Source organism: Wasmannia auropunctata, unplaced genomic scaffold, assembly GCF_000956235.1.
Source record: "Wasmannia auropunctata unplaced genomic scaffold, wasmannia.A_1.0 LD335921.1, whole genome shotgun sequence".
Lineage (NCBI taxonomy): Eukaryota > Metazoa > Arthropoda > Insecta > Hymenoptera > Formicidae > Wasmannia > Wasmannia auropunctata.
Genome location: NW_012026969.1, coordinates 700874 through 722902, shown reverse-complemented (window position 1 = coordinate 722902; position 22029 = coordinate 700874). Strand labels below are relative to the sequence as shown.

General features: G+C 46.8%; 2 protein-coding genes across 2 annotated transcripts in view; one reads left to right on the top strand and one right to left on the bottom strand.

Moving 5' to 3' along the window:
• Positions 1-22029, top strand: part of LOC105455134 — a 173940-nt gene that overhangs the window by 72191 nt on the left and 79720 nt on the right. Inside the window, exon 3 of the mRNA XM_011698216.1 lies at positions 7047-7164. Coding sequence (XP_011696518.1) covers positions 7047-7164 — 118 coding nt within the window. The remainder of the gene's footprint in view (positions 1-7046; positions 7165-22029) is intronic.
• The window catches only part of LOC105455131 (LIM domain only protein 3-like), an 85473-nt gene that overhangs the window by 52320 nt on the left and 11124 nt on the right, over positions 1-22029 (bottom strand). The window lies entirely within an intron of this gene.

The following is a 22029-nucleotide window of genomic DNA, read 5'->3' as shown; positions in this document are numbered from 1 at the left end:
CCCGTTTGTAACGACAAGCGTAAGAATTTATTCGAGCTTGCATTCTTCCACGGCCGGATTTCCCGCCGTTGCCCCACGGTGTTTATCGAGCCAGTTTGCGTCGTAGAATCGTGACGAACAAGTTTACACTAGCTCTTCCGAACGATAAGCCCGTCTATATTAAGGCAACATCGCTGCCAGCTTTGTTGGCGGCGTCGTTAGCTTTATCGTGCAAAGCTACCCGTCAATGTTAGCAAGAACGCCAATCCTCCTCGCAGTTGCGATATAGGAAGGAAGGAAGGTAATCGCGAATCGTGAGCTTCTCTCGTAATGTTCTCATCGGGCGCAAGTATTTCAATTTTTTGCCCGATTGAATTATTGAATTTTAGAGAGATTCAAAATAGCTGTGTGGATTGTATCGGATCCCGCTCGTGGCTTGAAAATATTTGTTGAGGTCTGCAGAGATGTTTGATTTCCTTTATATGAAAGTGGATACAAAATGTCAAAAAATTACGCCGCGCAAACATTTGAAGGGCCGACAACATTGAGTATTTTTCGATGTGTGTTACACATCTCTCTCGGCGCGTTACACGGGAAATATTTTCATAACATCCGTTTAATCTCCCATCAGAGCGTATTTTTCAAGTACCGCGCGTTTGACAGAGATATTTTTAATTGATATCCCGGCTGTGCGGCGGCATGTACCGTCAAATTTATGAGTTATCAATACCGAACGCCGGATTTAGTATTTTCTACTGGTATCTCTATATGTATCTATCCCAAAAGTAAAAACAAAACTGATAGAAACTTCAAAGATAAGTAGGCGAGTGATGTCGGGACGACCGAAGGTCGTTTTCTCGCGGGAAAACGAGCTCTCAGATATTACGAACCACGGCACGAACTTTCGTCGCTATCGGTCCTATATCTATAACTTCGTCGAATTTCGCGCTCAAAACTGAAGAAGAGAGAGACCGAGAGAGAGGGGGGGGGGAGGAAGGAGATGGAAAGGGTTAGCGGCTTATCTCCCCGAATCACGCGGTCTCCCGATACGCTTTGGATGCTCTCTCGCCCGGTCAAGATGGTAATCGAGATCTCGCGGCTTAATTATGCGAAGTTCAGTCGACGGATCCGAGCAGTTATGCTAATCCGACCTTATTAATAAGGACTCGAGTCGTAGCGCAGAACGGTAGCCCTAACCCTTCGTTAAGACCTTCGGCCCCCCGCCCCTCCTCTCCTCCTCCATCTTCCCTCCCCCCATCCTCGCGGCTCGGAATTGCACCCTTTGAATATTCCCCGCTGTCGCCGGGGTAAGCGAGATTTCTCATATAATCGTTTTATCCCTCCCCCGATTTACTTTTGGGGACCTTCGCGATGTGCTTGGGAAAATCAGCACGCCCTGCGACGCTTTTTGGATTAGCGATGGTACGCCGGTCATTCATTAAGAACAGCTTACTTTTTTCGAATCGATGTACTTTTGTGCGAAAATCTAACATTAGGTATCATTTTGAATAACGACAATAATTAATCGACAACATTTTTTATTGAAATGTATCATAAACTATATTTTTCTGAATTTCAAAGAATTGTCAATTATAGGTAAATAACTTATATAATTCTCTATAATAACTGACTGCGTTGGTTCTCTCCTTTAGCATTCAGATTTTAATATTTTATACTTTACAATTAGTGTTTTGCCAAAGAAGATAGTTTAATGTCCACTTCTATGTAGATTAATTTTATCTCGGTTTAATTTACTCTTTTTTAATTTTTCAAACTGAAAAAGGATGAAAAGTAAATTCAACCGAGTAAATTAAAGTTAATATACACTAGTAGAAATAGGCATAAGACTTTCTTACCCTAATCATGACAGTTTTGATGCCGCAATCAAATTGATCTATTTAGGGCTCGGTTTTACGAATGTTTAACGTATCTGCAATACGCTTCCGGGGAAGGGTGGCAAAGTTAACTGGCGTCGCGACGCTACTATTCCCCGCGAGTTTAAACGACAGTACGTCAGTTCTGAACAGCAAGATCAATGACCACGCCTACCGCGACCGCACGCGGGGGTACAATGGGAAATCTAACGAGTCCAGTTAGGGAAAATAATAGTTGTCGTCGGCTACGCGCTCGCTTTGTCACTGGACCCCGGGCGGACAAAGGCGCCGTCATCGTTTTTGACGATGCGCCGTCGGCTTTGAATAACCAGGAGCGACACAGGTGTCACGACAAGTGGTTCGCTCTGACAGCCGGTTATCGGTTATCGGTTATCGGCTATCGAGAACTTTCGAACTTTACTGCAGGTCCTTGACAAGACGGCGCGTCGAATTTTATCCGTTGACGTACCCCCGCGAATCGTCGATGTCGCTCTCGTTTGAGAGACCCGCGAGGGTTAATCAGCGAACTTCTGCGACGTGACGAGTTCCAAAAGGGACGTTAATCGCGTATCATCTTTATCAATCATCAAAATTTGACAGGTAGACGACTGTACCATAATAAACGTTTCGGTCGATTATCAAAATTCGAATTGGGAAATGTATATATTGCTTTGAAATATTATATCATTCTATTCACTTTATAATACATCGTCCTGTTTTCCTGAATTTGAGACGATTTATAATAAACTTTACAATAGAGTTTACAAATAATTAAATTAAATACTGTATTTCCGCACGAATCAGCCGCAAATGCGATAATTTATCGCGATATTATACGGTCGAATATACGGCCGAGTCATAATCGAGTGGACATAAGACTGCATACTTCTGCAGTCAACGAGACGCGCGCGGATCTGGTTTCACGGCTACCTCCGTGGAGAAATGGATGGCAGAAGGGACGGAGTTCTGGCGGTTACAGCGGGGCATGGAAACGCTGGAGGGATCAAGGGGTTGGGGCGGAGTTAGTTTCCGTGGCATTGACGTTCCACAATACAGCCCCCGATGCCGTTGACACCCCTATTTGCAACGACCCCGACGCAATCTCTGCCGTCGTCGCGCGAAACTGCGTACGCGAAAATGCGCCAAGGCGGATCTTATTCAGCCTCTTCCGGCTTCTCGACGCGCTTCCGGGCGACGCCCGGAAGCCTCCGTAGGGGGAGAGGACTCCGCCGTAGATCTGGCGGAGCACGAATTTTTTCGTGAGAAAAATTTTTATCTCTTTATTATTACTCGCGTTCTGTCTCTCTCTCTCTCTCTCGTTTGTATTGTGAACTGTGAAGGTTTAGAAGTTGAAAGATTTGGGAAACCAATTGTGAAGATGTTCTTTTATATTTTTTTAAACGAATGACCTCAAAATTATGACGACTTTCTGCGGATTCCTTTATAGCTTCTCTCCAACTCCGCATCGAAAGGGGGAAGCATTCGCGTAGTCACGGCAATAATAGTGGCGATCGATGATGAGATGCAGGTGTAACGAGTGTTCGTGGTGTAACCTGACGGTATCTTGAAGCTCCCTCTCGATCCATGATCGATCGCGTCTCCTTTGGAGACGCGCTAATGGCCTCGACAAGCGTTACGATTGTAACTCCAATATCCTACCAGTCAGCGGGAACGGGGCGGCTGCGAATTCGTCGCGTAAATTCTATTATCGTGCGGCTTATCGCGAGTATTCGTAGTACAATGGATAATATCGGTCGCTTATACCGTCCTCGAACGACCGTAAGCGTCGATCGGTGACGTCACTATCAGTTGTTTCCGCCTCACCAGGCACCACTCCACGCCGTCCCGGCAAGATGGCGTCGGTTCACCGGCGCGATTCGCTCGCATATGCACCCGCGGAGATTTAGTGTGTTGCAAAAAATGGGGGTGGGAATGGTAAAGATCTGTCTGCAAGCGACAACGTGTTCAACGCGGCGAGCGGTTTAATCTTCAAACTGGGGAACAACGCGCAGTTTACTTTCGATGATTTTTCAATAAATATTTAAAAATATCTAAAAAATTGCAGTTTTATAATTACAGCCTATTACGTTCTGTATATCTATGGCAGAGTAACTTGTAATAGAAAAATGTCAAGAAACGTAATATTTGATTACCGATTATGGTAATCAGTAAGAAATTATAGACGAGAGTCGATCGATAGAAAATAAAAATAAAACAAGAAAAAATCTGTAAAATCTTGACGATGTACGTTTAAATCATGATGCTTTTTCAAGAGATTGATCGCCAAGTTTACCCCGGGCGAGTCTTCCAGTCTCTACCGAGTGAATCCTATTAAGTCGCGTCCTGCCTGTTGGGGAATCATTAGTTCCATATAGCTGCTAAAAGACCATTAGCTCGCGTCCATCTCCCGACGTTGCGGAGCACTGATCCGCGATCTTGCTTATCTCTCGGGACGGCACGGACGCGGACCAGGCCGGCACGGGGATATTTTTGCCGGTGGCCTATCCGGGCCGTTATCTTTCGCGCCGGTACGTACCGATAATGGTGGCAGTCATTCGCGGATGATACGCCGAGATAGCCCGGGCGATAGGCGAGGACGGAAAATGCGGCGGCGGCGGCGGCGGTGGTCGAAATCCGGCTAATGGTTTCACTGAATCAAACCGGGCGGCTGGGCGTTTAACGGGGCAAACAGACAGAAAATGGAGCGCGACCGCATATAAAGAGTCGATGATAACGAAATGATATATGGCGACCGCGCTCCCCGCTCGCTCGCTCGCTCGCTCATTCGTGCGAACGTATTTACGGGGAAGTGAGAACCAAGCCGAACCCCGGACGCGCGCTGCCTTGCACCCTGCCCGCACCTCCGGCCCGGAGGCCCTTTCGCCTCAGCTTCGCGCGATACACCCTCTATATAATGCAACTTCCACCCCCTCCGTGGCTGGTGGTGATTGATCGGCGTGGAGATACCGGGCGATATTCACCGCGGGATTAAGTGAATGCGCGGCCACTTAATAACCCTTATATTATATAGCCTTCTATCTCTCGAGTCGAGTAAATGCGCGCGCGCGCGCATGCTTTCGTTGTGTTCGCCGCTCGGGTATCATTAGGCCGTCGAAGAATAGCCGCGCAGCGCTCTATTCTCGCCGGTGAATTCTGATTATTTCTCGAGATTAGAGAAGTCTGGCGGAGTTTCGCTTTAAGGCGTGACAATCAAATGTAGAATGACATAAAATAGATCTTTTATTTTAACTATCGTATCTCAATTAGCTCAGACACTGACTTGCGAGAATCTTTAATAGGGCTAATGCGACGATTGAAGCGGAAGTTACGTCGGTCCCGCGAGAGAAGAAAATTCTCGGAGAAACTTAAGAATATATGTTTTCACTGTCGCGCTGCTTACCGAAGCGTTGCTTAATTATCTTCCCCGAGTAATGGCAGGATAATTCAATAGCGCCGTCTGATAATTATCGATTCCATTAGCTAAATGTGCTATAAAAATCGTTCCTTCTGGCAAGGTTTAATCTGCGACGGGGCGACGAAGAAGGAGGGGGGGGGGGAGGATGCAAACCGAACATGCTAATTGGATATGAAGTTTCCTCGGTAATGGCGTGTGCATGTAATAATATTGACATTAATGTGTCTAATGAAGGTTCGCAGTTTTTAATTTATTCCGTCAAAGGACAAAAAAGTGAAACGCGGATTTGTATGAAATATCTGTAATTGCGTTTCTTCTGCGACCATTTCTTCTGTTGTAGAATAATTTTAATTTTAGTTTATAATTTACTCTTTATCTCTTTTAATTCTTAGAACTAAAAAAACATAAAAAGTAAGTTAAATTGAGATTGAAGTTAGTATTGCTATATAAAAATGTACATTTTTTAAAATCTTTTGAATTTTTATAAATATTTCAATAGAGTAATCGTGAAAATATTAAACATTTAAAAGTACATTCTTTGGATTGTGCTTGGAAAATTATTCAAATTATAAGAAAGAAAACAGATTTAAACACTTATTTCATAACTCGAATTAAAATGTATTGAATCTGACAATATTGTTAAATGTTTTTTAACTTTTTATTTCGTTACTTAAAACACTCCATAAGATGTGAAAATATTGAACGTAAGAAGTAACGGCTTTCAAACTCCATTTACTTCGGAGCCTCGGTTTGTGCGAGTAAAGGGCTCCGGAATCTTTTATTTCTCGGGAATCGGAATCGCCGGCGGCGAGCGGTAGCGGAACGGGAACGATTGCTTTAATATTCAACGTCCGTAATAGCCGGACATGAGGTTTAGGATTCGTTCAATTATTCAAATCACCGCCTCGTTAGGTCGGTCTAAATCGAGATCTCGGTTATGTCCGGAGGTTGCCTGGGAGGAAATCTAAATTTGCTCGTCGTGCATTTAAATGTTGCAACGGCTACATATACGAAAGCATAATTTATGTATGTACCAACGAGGCGCGGCCCCCGATACCTAATCGATAGCGAACGCCACATTCGTAATCGATCGAAACAACATTAAAGACGTAACGCGGATAGCTCGTTCTCTCTCTATCTCTCTCTCTCTCTCTCTCTCTCTCTCTCTACCCGATCTTCCCTTTTCTTTCGATTGAGAGTATCGTTTTGCTAAAGAGAAATTTTTTAGGAATTAAGAGAGAAGCCGGGAGATTCGTTCGCGCCGGCGGCGTAAAGCTTTCCTAGAGACTTTAACGCTCGTTGCCGAGCTTTAAATAATGCATGAGCAACCAGTCAAAAAATAAGCGGCCAAGAGAGCCGGAAGGGAGTTCTTTCCTTTCTCCCGTCGGTCGGCACGCCGGAAATGAGAAACGTAGACAAGCAGACGCCATTCATTTCTGATTCAGGCGGAGCATTCGCCGAGATACGGAGGTCAGCTCGCGATGAACGGTGTAGGGTGTAATCGCGCGTAATGTCATAAATGGAGCTCTCGACTTGCGCTGTTTTCAAGAGAGAAAGAGAGAGAGAGAGAACGTTAAGAATAAACGGATATATTTAAATATATCTCCGATAATAGTTGAATTAAGCTCTAACTAAGTACAACAAAATTAAACATCGTTGCACATTGCTACGTTAGAACGTCGCCGGGGATACACTCGGCGGCGAGTCGGTAGGGTCTTGGTCATTTTCACGTAGGATTGCCTATTAGTGCTTAATCGGTGCTTGATTAAAAATTACAGATTAAAGCTGCCCCGCGGGAGTTTTCGACCCGGCACGACTGACCAAACCGTAACTGAGTTTCGCACACGTCCTCGGGCTATGTTGGCTAAATTCCTCGAGCAGATAATCATGAGGGTGGTACGTACTTCTACATCCTTGAGGTAGTAAGTAAGCCCAGCAACTTTCTAATCTCAATACGTTTTGGTCGAAAATTGTATTTTCATAACGGTAATGTATCCAACTCATGTTGATTATAAAATCAATTATTACATACAATTATACATTAATCACGTTTCAAATTTTATAATATAAATACTAAGAAATTAAATCCTACGCGAAAACAATTAAAAGTCGAAATTATTTTCCGTCTGATTTTCAAGAATTTTGTTCGCAAAATACATAGATCATGGGCAATGCTACGATTTTCCACGATTGTGGTAGCAGCCGATTAGATTCTATATAAAAATTACTTGCAGAAACAGAGGAAATTTAGATTATTAAAGATGGCGTTTTTCTCTCCCCGAAAAACTCGCGTGACGTGCACGTCAGGAGATGCATCTGGCCGGATTACATTGTTCATTTTCTCACACGCGCGCCCATACGATTAATTGTCGGCGAAACTCCGAACCGTGGGCGCGTAGCCGGCGCGAGTATTTAGCATAAAATGTAAAATAAGCCGCGGCTCGGGCATAAATTGTATTCCCATTAGGAGGGTAGCGGGGGCGCGGGCCGGGTGCATTTGAATACGAGCGGATTAAAAATTAAATATTACCGCGGAAAGGGCCGGCGATTAGAGCGCGCACGGCAGGAATGAAAAACCGTCCGTACTCGAAGGGCGGTGGGAAAGGCAAAGGGAGGACGCTGGAACACCGAAAGTTGCGCAAAATAAAGCGGACGGCGCCGTGACTCTTTGCAAAAAAAAAGAAGAGAGAGAGAGAGAGAGAAAGGGAGAGGAAAAAATTAAACGCTCTTTTAATAATTCGCAGCGGAGGCAACGAGGCGTTGTCCCGATTCGACGGCGAATTTTTTTGGCAGCTCGTCGACGCTTATATTCTCGCAATGGGAAACGGCGAGACCGTATCTTTGCGCGTCGTATCAGCGGCATTTTTATAAATGATAAAGCTTGGCTCTCAAGATATAGAAGCAAGAGTCTAATTTTCTACGGGTTACATAAATCTTTTAGAATCTTCCATTGCGAATCCCTCTCTTTCTCTTCCCTTTCTCTTTCGAAGCTCGAACTAATAAATCCGCGAACGCAGATAATCACAGCTGCAAATCGCCATACGCTCTCTCATGGCCGCGGTATCTGCCGCAACTGCCACGGCCATAACCATTTTTCACAATTTCTGACGCGGCGGCGGCGGCGGCGGCGGCAATGTGCGAGCCCCGGCACAAGTGGCCGTATCTCGCGGAGCTCTCTTTCTTCCGCGGGACATTAAGGCCCGGAGCGGCGCGGGCGAAACGGTTAACTAAGACATCAGTCATAATACGCGAGACAACCGGATGCCGAGGTAGGCAGGCAGGGGGGAGGGGGAGGGAGGGGGGCGTAAAGGGTCCTCGTAACTTCTCGTTTGCCCAGCTTTTGTTTGCGACGGCCCCGCCAGTCGCACCGGGGCGCGCGAGACGTATCTCTCCAGCGCGCAGAAACTACCTTTACGTCTCGACGGGATCCGTACATCAAAGTTTATAGGATAAGAACGAAGCTACACGCTGAAACGAGCGGGGGAGATTGCGGCCGTTAAACGTGGCTCGAGCAGCGGGATCGCGACTCGTGAATACTCGCGATTCCGCACGGAGTGACGCTAAATCACGTGGCGATCGTGAAAGCGCAGGATGGACGTTCCGCTTTACTTCGGGAAACTTCTTGTATTTTATAAATGAAAGGAAAATATGACATTCGAGTCAAACTTTTGCCACGTCGAAATCGGTTTTAATTAACAAGATATTATTTTGTTAGCAACAGAAAAGTAAAAAACTCGATGCAAGATAATTCCCAATTGTGTATCTATCATTAGTTTAAAAAATAAAGCAAGAAAATATGTTATGAGCATTCAGAATTAATATATGTATATACAACGGACCGAAATAAATGTCTAAATTTTCTAAATTTACATTATTTATAATTATTGTATCGATAAAAATTAAATCAGATCACGTTATTAAAGAAACTGAATGCTTCAAACATTTTTTTTTCAATTAAAAAAATAAAATTTGACCGACCTGTGTATTTATGCCACGGTTCTTGTTTGGTGACCTGAGATACTCTCATTTCAGGATTATTTTGTATTCTCGTTATCTCTTTAGACCGAGATAAGAGCGAGATTCAACCTGCGAATGTAAGTTCGAGGATACACTTTATATACGCCGTATTATCCGTCGGGTGCACTTGAAATTCGAATCGACGCAATCGCGGATGCGTATGCCCGTCTAACTTTCTAGCGCTGGCGCTTACCGTCGCGTAAGATAGACAAATGCGTTCTGGTCAGTTGGGAAAGCCTGGGCACGCAGCACGGGTCGGACCGGGAGATTTACAAGTTTAGTTACCGGCGATCACACCCCTGGGACCTCAGGCTGATGGGACGCGCCCGGCTATCGGTATGAAGTTTCGCCAGAGCTCTCTCTCTCTCTCTCTCTCTTTCTCTCTCTCTTCGTGCCGGAGTTTCCGCCGCCGTGGCAACTCTTTCCGAGGACGCCCGCGATCGTGTTACTGATCGATTTTCCGAAGGAACGATCCGGAGTGAATCGCCAAGAGTAAACCGTCGTCGAGATATTAGCGGCGAAAACGAGATACAGCCCCGCCGCTGTACGCTGACGTGTATACGTGTCCCGCGATCGATTGGTGCGACCGCAGGAGAGGATATCTTTGGGCGTCGTCGAAGGAGTCGTCGGCGAGCGCGAGAAACGATGGGACACCATCCGCCGACGTTCGTCGCCAACAAATCTCTCCTACCTCCTAACCGTTACGGATAGCCGGCCATTAGAGTGTCATTTTTTCCCACATTTATGAATGACCGGTCGCGGATAAGCCTCTGCGGGATATATCGCCGCGGGACCTTGGTGTGTTCCCCCTTCCCCCGCGCGCGCGCGCGCGAGCGCCCCGGCGCGCATTTGTTTGAATTACTTTATATCCCACGATTTTTTATTATCAGTATCTCCTTCGGCCACACGTGCCCGCGCGCTTTTCCGCCGCGAGCGCGCAAAACGTCTCTCCCTCTGGCAGAGAGAAATATACCGTGCGTTCTCGTCTTATCTGCCTTCTCGCGAGAGAAATCGCTCGTGCGTATCGGTCCGCGATTCCGCAACCCTCAACGTCTCGTGTAGTATTCGATTTCCATGAAGGAGAGCGAAAGGTACCATATATGCAGGGAGGTCTTCTTCAAACACACATTTATCTCTTATCACGTCTCGCAGTATTTACCGAACTTGAGCGAGCTACATCTTATAGAAAGTACCTGTGAAGGATGCGTGGTTATAAAAAAAAGGTTAGTCGCGCTGTTACAAATAAATCGAGAATGGGAGAGCGTGGAATCGCCGAATAATTTTCATTGGACGACCAATTACGTTAGGAAATGTTTAAATGTATAATTACTGTTATTAAACGCGAAAGAATTTAATCGCGTCAATCGGCAACCTCCGCGCCGGCAGCATCGCGCCACCGCAGAATACGGCGTCAGTTTCGTCCCGACGATAGTCGTGAGCGTCCCGTTTGGCTGTCCAAAACCGCGTCGCGTAATGGGAAAATTTGCGTAAACGACGGGGTCATTAAGCGCCCCCTCTTGCGCGCGCGAATGTGCGTGGCGGTCGCCAATGCGGAGACGGGGCTATAACTCGCGGTAATACCAACCTAACCGTGTACCCATGATTATAACGCTGCCAATTAGTCAAGCCGGCTTAGGATGGCAACTCTGGCCCCGGGACAAACGTCTATGTATACGTACATATGTATATTATACATATATATGCCCCGCCGTCGCGCGCAGCATCCACCGGTGCGTCAGAGAGAATCCGAGAGCGGTTTCGCTTGTAAGAACGGCCACTTGGAGATATCCGGTTTTGCCTTGCCGACAAAGCCCCGTTCTTGATTTTCAGTTCTGAACTAAACGGTATTCTATCAATATAAAATTTTTTCAGAAAAATTCTGCTGATGATTGCTATAAATGTTGGCCGAAGCGTACTCTATTTTTGTTTCATCTTTGTACATTATCAAAAAATTGACAATAATTCGCGCGCTAATTTCTCTTTCTCTATTAGTTCAATTATTTCTTTATTGTTTTGAATCGGGAATTCTATCATTTTCTGGAAAATGTTGCGTTACTTTTTAATTTTTTTCTTTTGTGTAAACTTCCATTGTGTCGTCTTTCAAATTAGAAAAATGAGACGACTATTGAACTTTCGTTAAGAAAGTGGCTTTAGACCTAAAGGAAACTTAGATGCACTTAGGATGTTCCATCTGCGTCCTCTTCGTAATAAAAGAATTGAGATTCGATCTGTTTATGACGAGCGACGTTGTACCGCGAGGTGATTAACATCGGCGTTTCGCGATACGTCGCGTGTCGCGACGTGGTGTGCTGGGGTAGCAGCAGCAGCAGCGGCGGTAGGGCAAGTTTAGTAATTATTTAGCTAAATTGCGGAACACTTGGTACCGGCGCGGCATGTGTTTGCAACCGGCGAAAAATCTCTGAATTAATGCTCCGCCATTAATTACGTTTATGAGTCCAAATTGTCTCGGTGTAGCCCGGAATTTATGCAAATGTAGTTATGCGAATTCGACGATCACGTCGGCGGAGCGCGGCGCCGCGCCGCCGCGGCCGCCACCAGAAAGCGCCGCGTGCGCGTTCTCGCCTAGAGCGTGTCTGTAATTTGCTACATAACGCGAGATACGTACGTGACGCAGCTGCAAACATCCCAAGTACAACGGGTAGAGTTTTATCGCTCTGCGCAAGCACTGCGCGCGCGAGAGTTCCCTTCGAAAAATAATCCTACGCGCGGGGAATTGAACAGTTGGAAGGATTAAGACAGTAAAATCATTAAAATGCCTAAGCCACATTAAATTATTTTTATTTCATTAAAAGTTTGATGTTGCTTTTAATTTCTGTCCATACAAAATACATATATTGCTGCATTGATAGAAAAGTGGCACAAGTAAAAAATTAACATTTTTAAAGAAATGAAAGGAAATCGATGTTAAATCGATTTCCTTTCATAATCTTAAAAATTCTATTTTTTTAACTTTTTTGTTACTCTTTTTTTTATTAATGTAGCGATATATATATCTTCTTGATAATATTAACATAATTGATTCTTATTACCGATGTAAATTTGATGTCTCACTTCTCGTCGCGGACGATCTTTTTCGCGGGCCACTGAGATGACCGCCGGCGGTTCATTCGTTTTGCGAATATCAAATTTTGCAGAGATACACGCGCTTCTAAAAGCCGCTCGTTTTACACCGCAGCCCGAAAGCAGCGTTGCGATAAAAATTATTCAGCGCTCACTCGCGCCCGATCTCACCCGCGCGCCGAATGATAGCCGGGGAATCGGAGAAATCAGATTTCCGATCCGATCAATCCGGACGGGATCCGACTGGCCGGTTAATTTTACTTTGTACCACACTACACGGGCTTTTTTTTTCCTTACCGTGCACGAGCGCGGCCGGCTGACAGGTATGCGAACTGACGTATTCCGCACGGCGGAGCGGAACGACGCGGCGCGGCGCGGAGCGGAGCGGCGCTACGCCATCAGGAGTAACGTTTTGCGCGCGCCCTTAACGAATCCGCAAATTGAAAATCTCCGGAGCGACCGCGCTGATTTTCCAAGGGAGGCGGTCGGACACGCGGCGCCGCGTTTGTTTTTCCGCTCGTACCCTCCGCGCCGCGCCAACCCGGTCCTGCAGTGGAACCCGCGCGCTAGCCCTCTGCCCCGAGGCAGCCGGTGCGTTACGTTTTCTCTCTTTCTCTTTCGCCGTTTCCCTCTGACGCGCGCTGTAGGTATCAGCTGTTTAATTAATTTCGCCTTGTCCCGCGCAAATGAAACGGAGAAACATAATATGGGATCTGACGCGCGGATTTTAAAAAGTGTCGGGGCCGGCACTCGGGGCGGGCGATCGTTACATCGCTCGTTTTGACGGGATACGCCCGCACGTGTGCCCGTACACAATTCTTTCTTGTTGAACCTTCGAAGGAAAGCTGGCATGAAAATTAATGTTTTTCAGGTTTATAGAAATTAGGGCTCCCACACACAAATTTCTATAATGAGTGTATAGAACAATTTAACTAATTTAAAGAGACTCTATGAAGGCGATTTTTTTACGATTGATTGAATTGTTCTGTACATTCATTCATTGACCAATTCTTACGTTACGTCTTACGATTACGAAGATTTGTGTGCGGGTGGCCCTTAAGGTCATGGCACATGTAGAAACATAAACAGTAAGACTTAAGCCATAAGAGAATCGATCAATCACAGTAAAAAAAATATGTAGAAAAGAATTAAGTAGTAGCAAATAAGAAATTATTGATTTGCTTACGTCTTACTGCTTACGGTAATTAAAGGATTGCGGTAGCCCTTTAATGCGTCGCGTTATGATTTCCAAAACGACCGTTTGGCCTGCACGCTCGAAACGACGGAATTAAAATTTATGTTTGCAATCTCGCGTCTCGCGGATTTTAGAGATTAAATTGAATTAACGGGATGCATGTAAAATATTTATACGTACGTACGTACGCGTGACGTTTGTTGTTAGAAGTGGCTTTAATTTCGTCATGCGATATCGAAAATTTGTTCCGCCTTTCGATTTTGGCGTTCGTTAATCGAGCACGGGCGGGCGGGCGGGCGGGCGACAGCGGGCGTTTTCACGGCTGTCCATCACCGCGGCCGCTATTAGGGTAGCTCTTGTAAAGTATGGATTTGGACCAGTCGTATAGATGCCGCGGGATAGGCACCTATCGCGCGGCGTGTTTCGAGGACGCCGCGCCGCGGGCCACGCTCGATACCGGCTTTATTAGTTCGCGGTAATAAATCAGGAGACAGATCAATTTTGCAAGCGCCCCTGATTTCCGTCCTGGGGACATCAGATACAAAATTTGCAACCCCGCCCGTGCAAACTGCGCCCGACGTTCCTTCCGGTTTTCAGCTCTGTTATCCAATATCCACGCGATATTTCATAAATGTTCAACGATATTAAGCACCGAGTACACGCGCGATTTGGGTTTTTTTTTCAGCAAAGCACACTCACACACACACACACTTTCGAAAAAAGCGTGCCTCTTACTGTTTCTAAATTAAAATCATTTTCTATTTAATATAGTGAGATTAAAAATTTCTCTATACACGTAAACTTTTGTTATATTAATTAAGTGTAAAATGCCGGGGCGTCATATTTATACTGAATTTCTCTCATAATTTTGAGAGTCACGCGCCACGACGCTTCCGGTGTAATTTTGAAAAATCAGCTCCTGCCTCCATGCCCGACGCAAAACTATCGTAACAAACGTAACGCTTGTGCTCTGCGCATCGTTATTGCTTTTTACGTTTACTTTTCATCGCAACTATAACAGAGCGCGCGCGGCAATTGAATTTTGCCAAAGCCAGACGTCGCTCGCTTCACGAGCGAGCGAGAGCGCGCTTGTTCGCGAGCGACGTCCGTCAACAGTAAAATTCAAAGCGGCAACTTTTGGAAAATATCGTCGCCCCCGGACGCGCTCGAAAGCGCGCGCGGGCACAAACGAGAAGGTAAGCTCGACCCGTTTGACGTTTTTCGACGGGTTAGTACGACGACACGTCCGGCACAGAAATTAGCGTTACCGTTGCGCGGCGCCGTTGGTTAACGATAGGGCAGGGAGGGATGATGTGAGAGAGCGAGAGAGAGAGAGAGAGACAGACAGAGTATATGTGAGAGCGGACGGACGGGAGGACAGGGAGGGAGAGCTGCGTTCGCGAGGGTGACCAGGCGGATGGCTTCCATATACATACATCGACAGGCGCACATCGATTATATGCTCGATTAATTCGCGACCGTGCCGAACCCTTGGTCCGCACGTCCGTCCATCCATTCGCTAACCCGCTCGCTCGCGCGCGCGGACACAACACGCGCGGAGAGAGATCGATCGCGCGCACGTGGACGTACGCATTTGGCGTTTTAAACTTTGCGGCTTTTATCGACGAGGCCTCAAAAACAGCGCCGGGCTAATTTCGGTTATCAGCAATTAGAATTCCTACACGAGGCATGATGAAAAATGTCATTCTTCGCCGAGAGAATTTGATGGGGATTTTTATCCATCTTTTTACGTGTCGTCAATAGGAAAGATTTGTATTAATTAGTAATGTCGCCATTTCGCAAAATTAATTTAATATTGGTTAATTTATGAAATCAAATGCAAGAGAATTTTATTCGTGATATTTGAATCAGATTTCAATTTCGGTTTTCTCGTGAGACATATAAAATTTTATATCTGATAGCAGTCAAATTATTTAATACGCTTCAGAATCAACAGTCTTAACACTTCTTCAATACTCTATATTTCGCAAATTATATTCACTTCTATCAACGTAGATTAACTTGAATCTCGATTTAGTTCTTTTTGTCTTTTTCTAGTTCTAAAAATTAAAAACATAAAAGGTAAATTAAATCGAGATTAAAGTCCATTTACATTGGTAGGAATGGACATTAAATGATCACCCAACGCGTACGAGAGACAAATCGCCCACGAAAAGTGTGTGTATACTGGCGAGAGTCGAAAATATAGCGTATAATTCACTGCGGCGTGAAGGCACGCACCGTTGCCGGTCGCGTCGATAATTCGATTAAACTTGCGTAGATGCACAATGCCGATGAAGAATCTGTCGGTGTGGCGCGGCCACTTTGGTCGTCGACCCAGAAATTTCGGCGTTTCGCAGGATAGTCGATCTATGCTCGCAATTCCGGCGGACGGTGGGCGGCGGGGACGAGGGGCGGGGAAGGGAAAGGGGTGCAGCGAGATGCAGCGGCCGGTAGAGAGAGAGAGAGAGAGAGAGAGAGAGAGAAATTGAGAAGCGAAGGGAGAGGGGGGAGGTGGAGACGAGAAACGGCCGTGCCGACCAGGCGTTACGAAGGGATGGATTTGGATTTGAAGGGTGGCACACAACGTGGAAGGAGGGGGTGGAGAAGGATCGGAGGTTGGTTGAGCAATTAGCGAGCCGTCAGTGGCACAGTGGCTGACAGGAGCCATACAACCTACTGCCTCCGACTCTCACCCCTTCACCCTCCCCCTCCCCCCTTTCCCTTCTCCTCGTCCTCTTCTCCTTCCCCAATATCCTCTCTTCGTCCACCTACGGTTTCCTATGTGTGTCTTACTCAGCTGGCAAGAGAAACCGACACGCGTTACCCCTAATTAGAATATCCGCTGGCCGATTACAGCGCTCGCGACCGTATATCCCGTTGCATTCGCCTGATATCCCGAAGTTTTTTTCATCCGCGCGATACCTGCCCCTCCTTCATCCCTTTTGACAGTGGTTAATTACTTTTCGTATGCGACGAAGGGTGAAAAAACGAATTTTTAATTTTCTTCTTTTTTTTTTAATTTTCGGGCGGACAATAAGTTTTAAGATTTGGACTGTCCTTAATGACACGTAAATTGATTAAAAAGGCTAATTATATATTTTAAATATTAATATATAGATCGTATAAATTTCTAAAATGATATGTTAATTGCTACATTCTAGTACTGGATACCGCCGCGTCGATCATAGAGATCCGCGGAAAGGATCGCCGTTCGCGTTTTATAATGCCGGATTTCAACCGCGCGAGATCGATAATTATAGAAATTACGCCATCGCGATATGGGATATTTTCCCGAATTCCGAATTTCCCGAGATTTTCCCGAAATCTTCATCGGGACTCGTTAGCGTTTTTAAGCGCGTCGAATTCCAATCCAAAATCCCTCGATCCCCGCGCGATATTAGAGAGAGGGTAGAGTAATCTCTCTCGCAGAGAGAACTATCGCGCGCGCGCTCTCGGCGCGAACGAGGGGCACTGCAAGCGAACGCAATTATAATTTTAATTTCGATGGTATTTAATAAAGGGGTGCATCCTGCTACTCGCTTCGCCGGGGCGGTCGACCCTCCAACAGCCTACCATACGGCTCTGTATGGACTAATTAGCAGTTATGGCCTGCGGACCGCACGAATGCATTCTGTTGCTGCTGCTGCTGCTGCTGCTGCTACTGCTGGGTCGCGCGCGCATTGCTCTTTTGCGTCTCGAACATCTCGGGGCCGAAAACACCGCATTCACTCGTCGGATGTACGACGTTTATTACCTCGCTTGAGCTCTCAGGAGATTTTCTTCGAATCCTGGTAATTTCGTTTTCGAAACGTGATTCTCGGATCGCTGACTCGATTGTGCGCGAGTCTATACAGTTAAATATTTTTTTTAATTCTTTTATCTTGTAAAATAGAGTTAAACAAGCTTTGAGAGTTTCGCGAGGAACGATGAGGAGAAAGAGAATGCTTTGTATTCTTCACAAGTCCGCGCGGGGAGATGGCTGGCCTTGCGGCTATCTCTGACAAAACCGATCACGAAGCTTTTTAAAATTTTCATGCGTGTCACTCGATTACGCCCATTTAACGGGCACGAAGGACCCATCTGGAATCGTACGCCTAACTCAATGACCGGTCCCGGAAGTTTCGCCGAATTAGTTTAACCGACGCGGAGTCCAATCATGCTTCTGCGATGTGCGTCTTTCTCTCTCTCTTTTTTGCGACCCTTTTGGAATCGAGACTTCGAAATAGAGAAAGAGAAAGAGAGCGAGAGGGGATGAGGAGAAGCATATTCGGTGCCGCACTGCGCACGTTGAATCGAATTACAACGTAGACGTGACGCGGCAATCGAATCGGCGGCGGCGACGAGCGCACAACGAATCCATCAGGTCCGCTAATTGTCAAAGTATCGACGACGCGGCCGTGTCGGTGGAGGAGCGTCGACATCGGCCCGGCAAACAACGAGCGTGAGTAATTAAGTTACCGTTTTATTTCCCTCCCACACGTCCCGGGAGAGCCGCGCGCGGCGCGACGTCACGCGCGCGTTCTCCGTCCTCCTTTCTCTTCTCCCCCTCTCCTACAGCCCCGTTCTTCTCGATACCTTTTTTTCTCGATTTCATCGATTCCATCCACCCTCGATGCGACCTTTTTTTCCTCTTCTTCTTCTCTCTCTCTCTCTCTCTCTTTCTCTCTCTCGCCCCCTCTCAATCTCGCTCTCGCTGTTCGCCGGCCGGCAGTCACCAACTCGTCCGCGTTGCACCGCGCGCGCGGCCGGCAGCGCGTTTCGGTCAATTTGCGGCCGAGTCGGGCGAACATTCGCGATTCAATTATACCGACAACGAAGTTTGCTCGGATCAAATGCCGAAAGGCTGAAAATCAATCCGGGGTGCGATCGGTTTAATGGGGGCACGCACCACGTGCCGCGGCCATTATAGAGGCATGCCCCTCGCCCCGCCGCCACCACCACTGCCACTGCCGCCGCCGCCGCCGCGCTGCTCGCCTCCATCATCAACCCCCTTGGTCACCCTCGACACCACCGAGCGGCCCGTCTCACCCGCTCTATTCCACCCTCTCCCTCCCCCCTCCCCACGCGTGTATCTACTCATATGCGTACCAATGCCGCGACTCGGTTATCTCACGCGGCTTAGGGTAAATCGCGTTGACAGATTCTTGACTCGACAATCCAGTTTACTGAACCAAGAATTTCACATTTAAAAAGTACGATTGCGTTATGAAAAAATCATTGGCTGCTAGTCATCGTTAATTTAATATCGCTCTGACGTACTTTTTATCTTCTTCTAATTTTAAAAATTAGAAAAAAATAAAGAGTATAAATTAAACCGAGATTAAAGTTAATCTACATAAGTAGAAATACCTGAAATTTCGCGCGATTGATATGAAACTGTATTTTAGATGAATCGAAAAAATGAACGGATAAAAGGAAACGCGAACGAACCGAGCTAAAATGCTTAATGTGAATAAAGCGAAACGTAGGTATATACTTCAAGATAGCTCCATCCCTCGCCCCAGGCCAACGAAATCGCATTTCCCTACCTCGGGAATACACTCCGCAACAGATAGCCGTAAAGACCCTCTCCCGCGACGGTGAACCGCCATCGGAAGTTCCGTCATATCGACGGTGGTGGCGTGTGCCCGCGCGCGCGGCAAATCGAGGAGCGCGCGAGCGGGGTGATGTCGGGCCGAATATATTAGCCCGGGCCATTAACTCTCCCCGGGGAAGAAAAGGAACAGCTCTCGAATTCCGCCGAAGATATTACACGCCGATTATTTATTCGCCGCCGTCGCCGCGAGGCGCGTTTCGACGGCTCCGCGCGATCGATCGCACTTATAAATCTAGCCGAATCAAATGCGGCCGATTCAAGGCCCATCAATCGCCCCCTTCCTCTCCCCGCAATCGAGCAACCCCTCACCCCCTTCCCAGATGTTTAATAACCTCCCCCGCAGCTGTGGGCCGTTCAGGACGATGCACGTGATAGCGGGATAAGCTTTGGGGTGAGGCGACGGGTACCGCGGGGTCGGCTAAAGGGTGTTAGGGGGGTGGTTAGGGGAGAGTACGAAGGGAGGGGGAGAGGAAAGGAAAGGGGGGTAGGGTTGAGTTGCATATGAGCGATTGCCACACACACGGCGTGTAGCGCCGGCCGTGGCGGCGGCATTTACGTTAATTAAATTTCCCCAGGCCGTAGGACCGATCCTCCGGCCCTCCTCACTTTCAGCACCGCGGTGCGTCTCTCTTTCTCCCTCGCGCTCGCTCTCTCTCTCTCTCTCCCTTCCACGTCGACCATCAGCACCCGGTCCCCATCCCTCCGTTCTTCCCGCGCGACCGCTGGCTCCAGCATCAATCATTGCACGCTCAGGCTCACTAGCCGGACTTCCAGCCACGTCGGAGGATCGAGTCGCGAGAGACTGTTTGAAATTGCGAGAGTGCGTGCACACACATACCCATACACACGCGCGCGCGCTCCTGCGTTATATCTTTTTTCTCCCTTTCTCGCTCACCTTTGATCCGCGAGGCTGGAATAAGCGCCGTTGATCCAACCATCCCCGATGCCTTTCGCAGGAGCGTTGGCGAACGAGCGAGAGAGCGAGCGCGCCTGCTCGTGACGTGTGTCGCTCAAAAGCTATGATTTCGCGCTAACTAGCGGCCGGTACCAATTAAAGGCCGCTGGGGACGGACGGTTTCCTTGCCGTGGCGCTCTTAAACGCCGCGTGAGTGATTCCAATTTCGATGAGAGGGAAACGCGGCGAGCCGAGGGGCGTCGGATAATCGATCGGGTTATAGGATAAATCCTCTGGGAACGGTCAGAAATACACGAAAATGTGATCGACCGGCTCATTTCGGAGGAGGGGAAAGAGAAACTTTAATCATTATTTTATCAGCGCCAGTGATACACGTGCTTTTCCAACCGACACGACCGCGAGTCAGATACTGGGAAAATTCAATTCTGAATGTATTCTCTCGCGCACGGCAAAATCCGCCGTCTTTTCCTTATCGGACTTATATAATCGACTTTGCGGAACAATTCTATAATCTCCTAAACTTAATTAAGGGCGAATGAACCCTGGTTCGCACGGGGGAAGGAAGGCAGGACTTGAGTTAACTTCGCTATAAACAAGAACAATATCTTCATCCTTGCGGCACTGGGGAAACTTCGTTACGCTTTCAGGGATGGGCACGCGCCGCGCCGACAAGGCGAGGCAGTTATCTGAAGACAGTCGTAAGAAGCGGAAATAAGGTCGCCCCGGAGGCTCGCCGGCGGCCGGCCAATGTAATCGCTTGTAAAAATGTAATAAAGGATCAAAGAGCGCCGGCGAGAGAAGAATATTGCGCCCTGCCGGACTGACGGACTGGCCGTAGATATATAAAGCGATCGCTTCTCGAGCGACATATCTTTACCCACTTTCGTCCTCATCTCTTCTTCGCGCAAGTATTAAACATATGACAATTACATAAATCAACGCAATTTATATATACATGTACATATAGGCCGTCCGCGCTGCAATCCTTACATTCCGTCGTCTTTTTACATTCCGAATATTATTACTTCTTATTAAAAAAATGTTTGTATAAATAAGTGTTATTTATATATAGATAGATATAAATATATATAAATGGATATAAATGATATAAATCGATATAAATAAAACCTATCTATACAAATAATAACATTTTTTTTAATGAAAAATGAGGTAATATTTGAGATACATTATTTGACTATTAATTCGAACTTTTATGCACATTATGCAATCGCAGTCAGAATGCATTCCTGATGCCGTATAATTTTCTCTCGGACGGTTGTCCGACTGGATGCAGGCAATCTCGCGGATTCTCGTTCCGGCAGATATGCACACGGAAAGAATTCAGACGGTACGCTTGACGGAAGGAAGACGCATACGACAAAGTCTTCGAAGTTCTCAAAGCACGGAACCATCCGCGCTCTTTTACCCGAGAGCATTTTCCTGACTCGGATGGGACGGCAGGGTAGGGGGGGGACGCGTGGTATGTCTGTATGTCCTGCATCCTGTCGGAAAGCAAGACCGAACGCACCCTCGAGCGCGAGCCTGTGCTCGAAGGGGCACTCGTCCGCGACCGGAGTATTTCATATTTACCTATCAAAGGTAGACGCTTTGTGCAGTTTATATTAAATCATAGTACAGTTACGGGATGTCAATAAGACGGGTCCTTCACCCTTCGCGGCATTCTGGCCGATGCTGGCGTGTACAGGACGTCGCGGAACTGTCGAGCCAAGTTCTTTACAAGCAGCCAATAATTTCTGGCGAAAATAAGGAGGGTCTCTTTTCAAAATGTAATCCTGAAAGTTTCGCAAGGGTAGACAATACAAATTTTTATTTCCATTTAATTAAATACAAATGAACTTTGTTTTAATATTTGAGAACTTATAGAAAATGAAAAAATTGTAGCTACCCAATATTATAATGATTGAAAATTTGCGACAAATAATGACTTCCCTC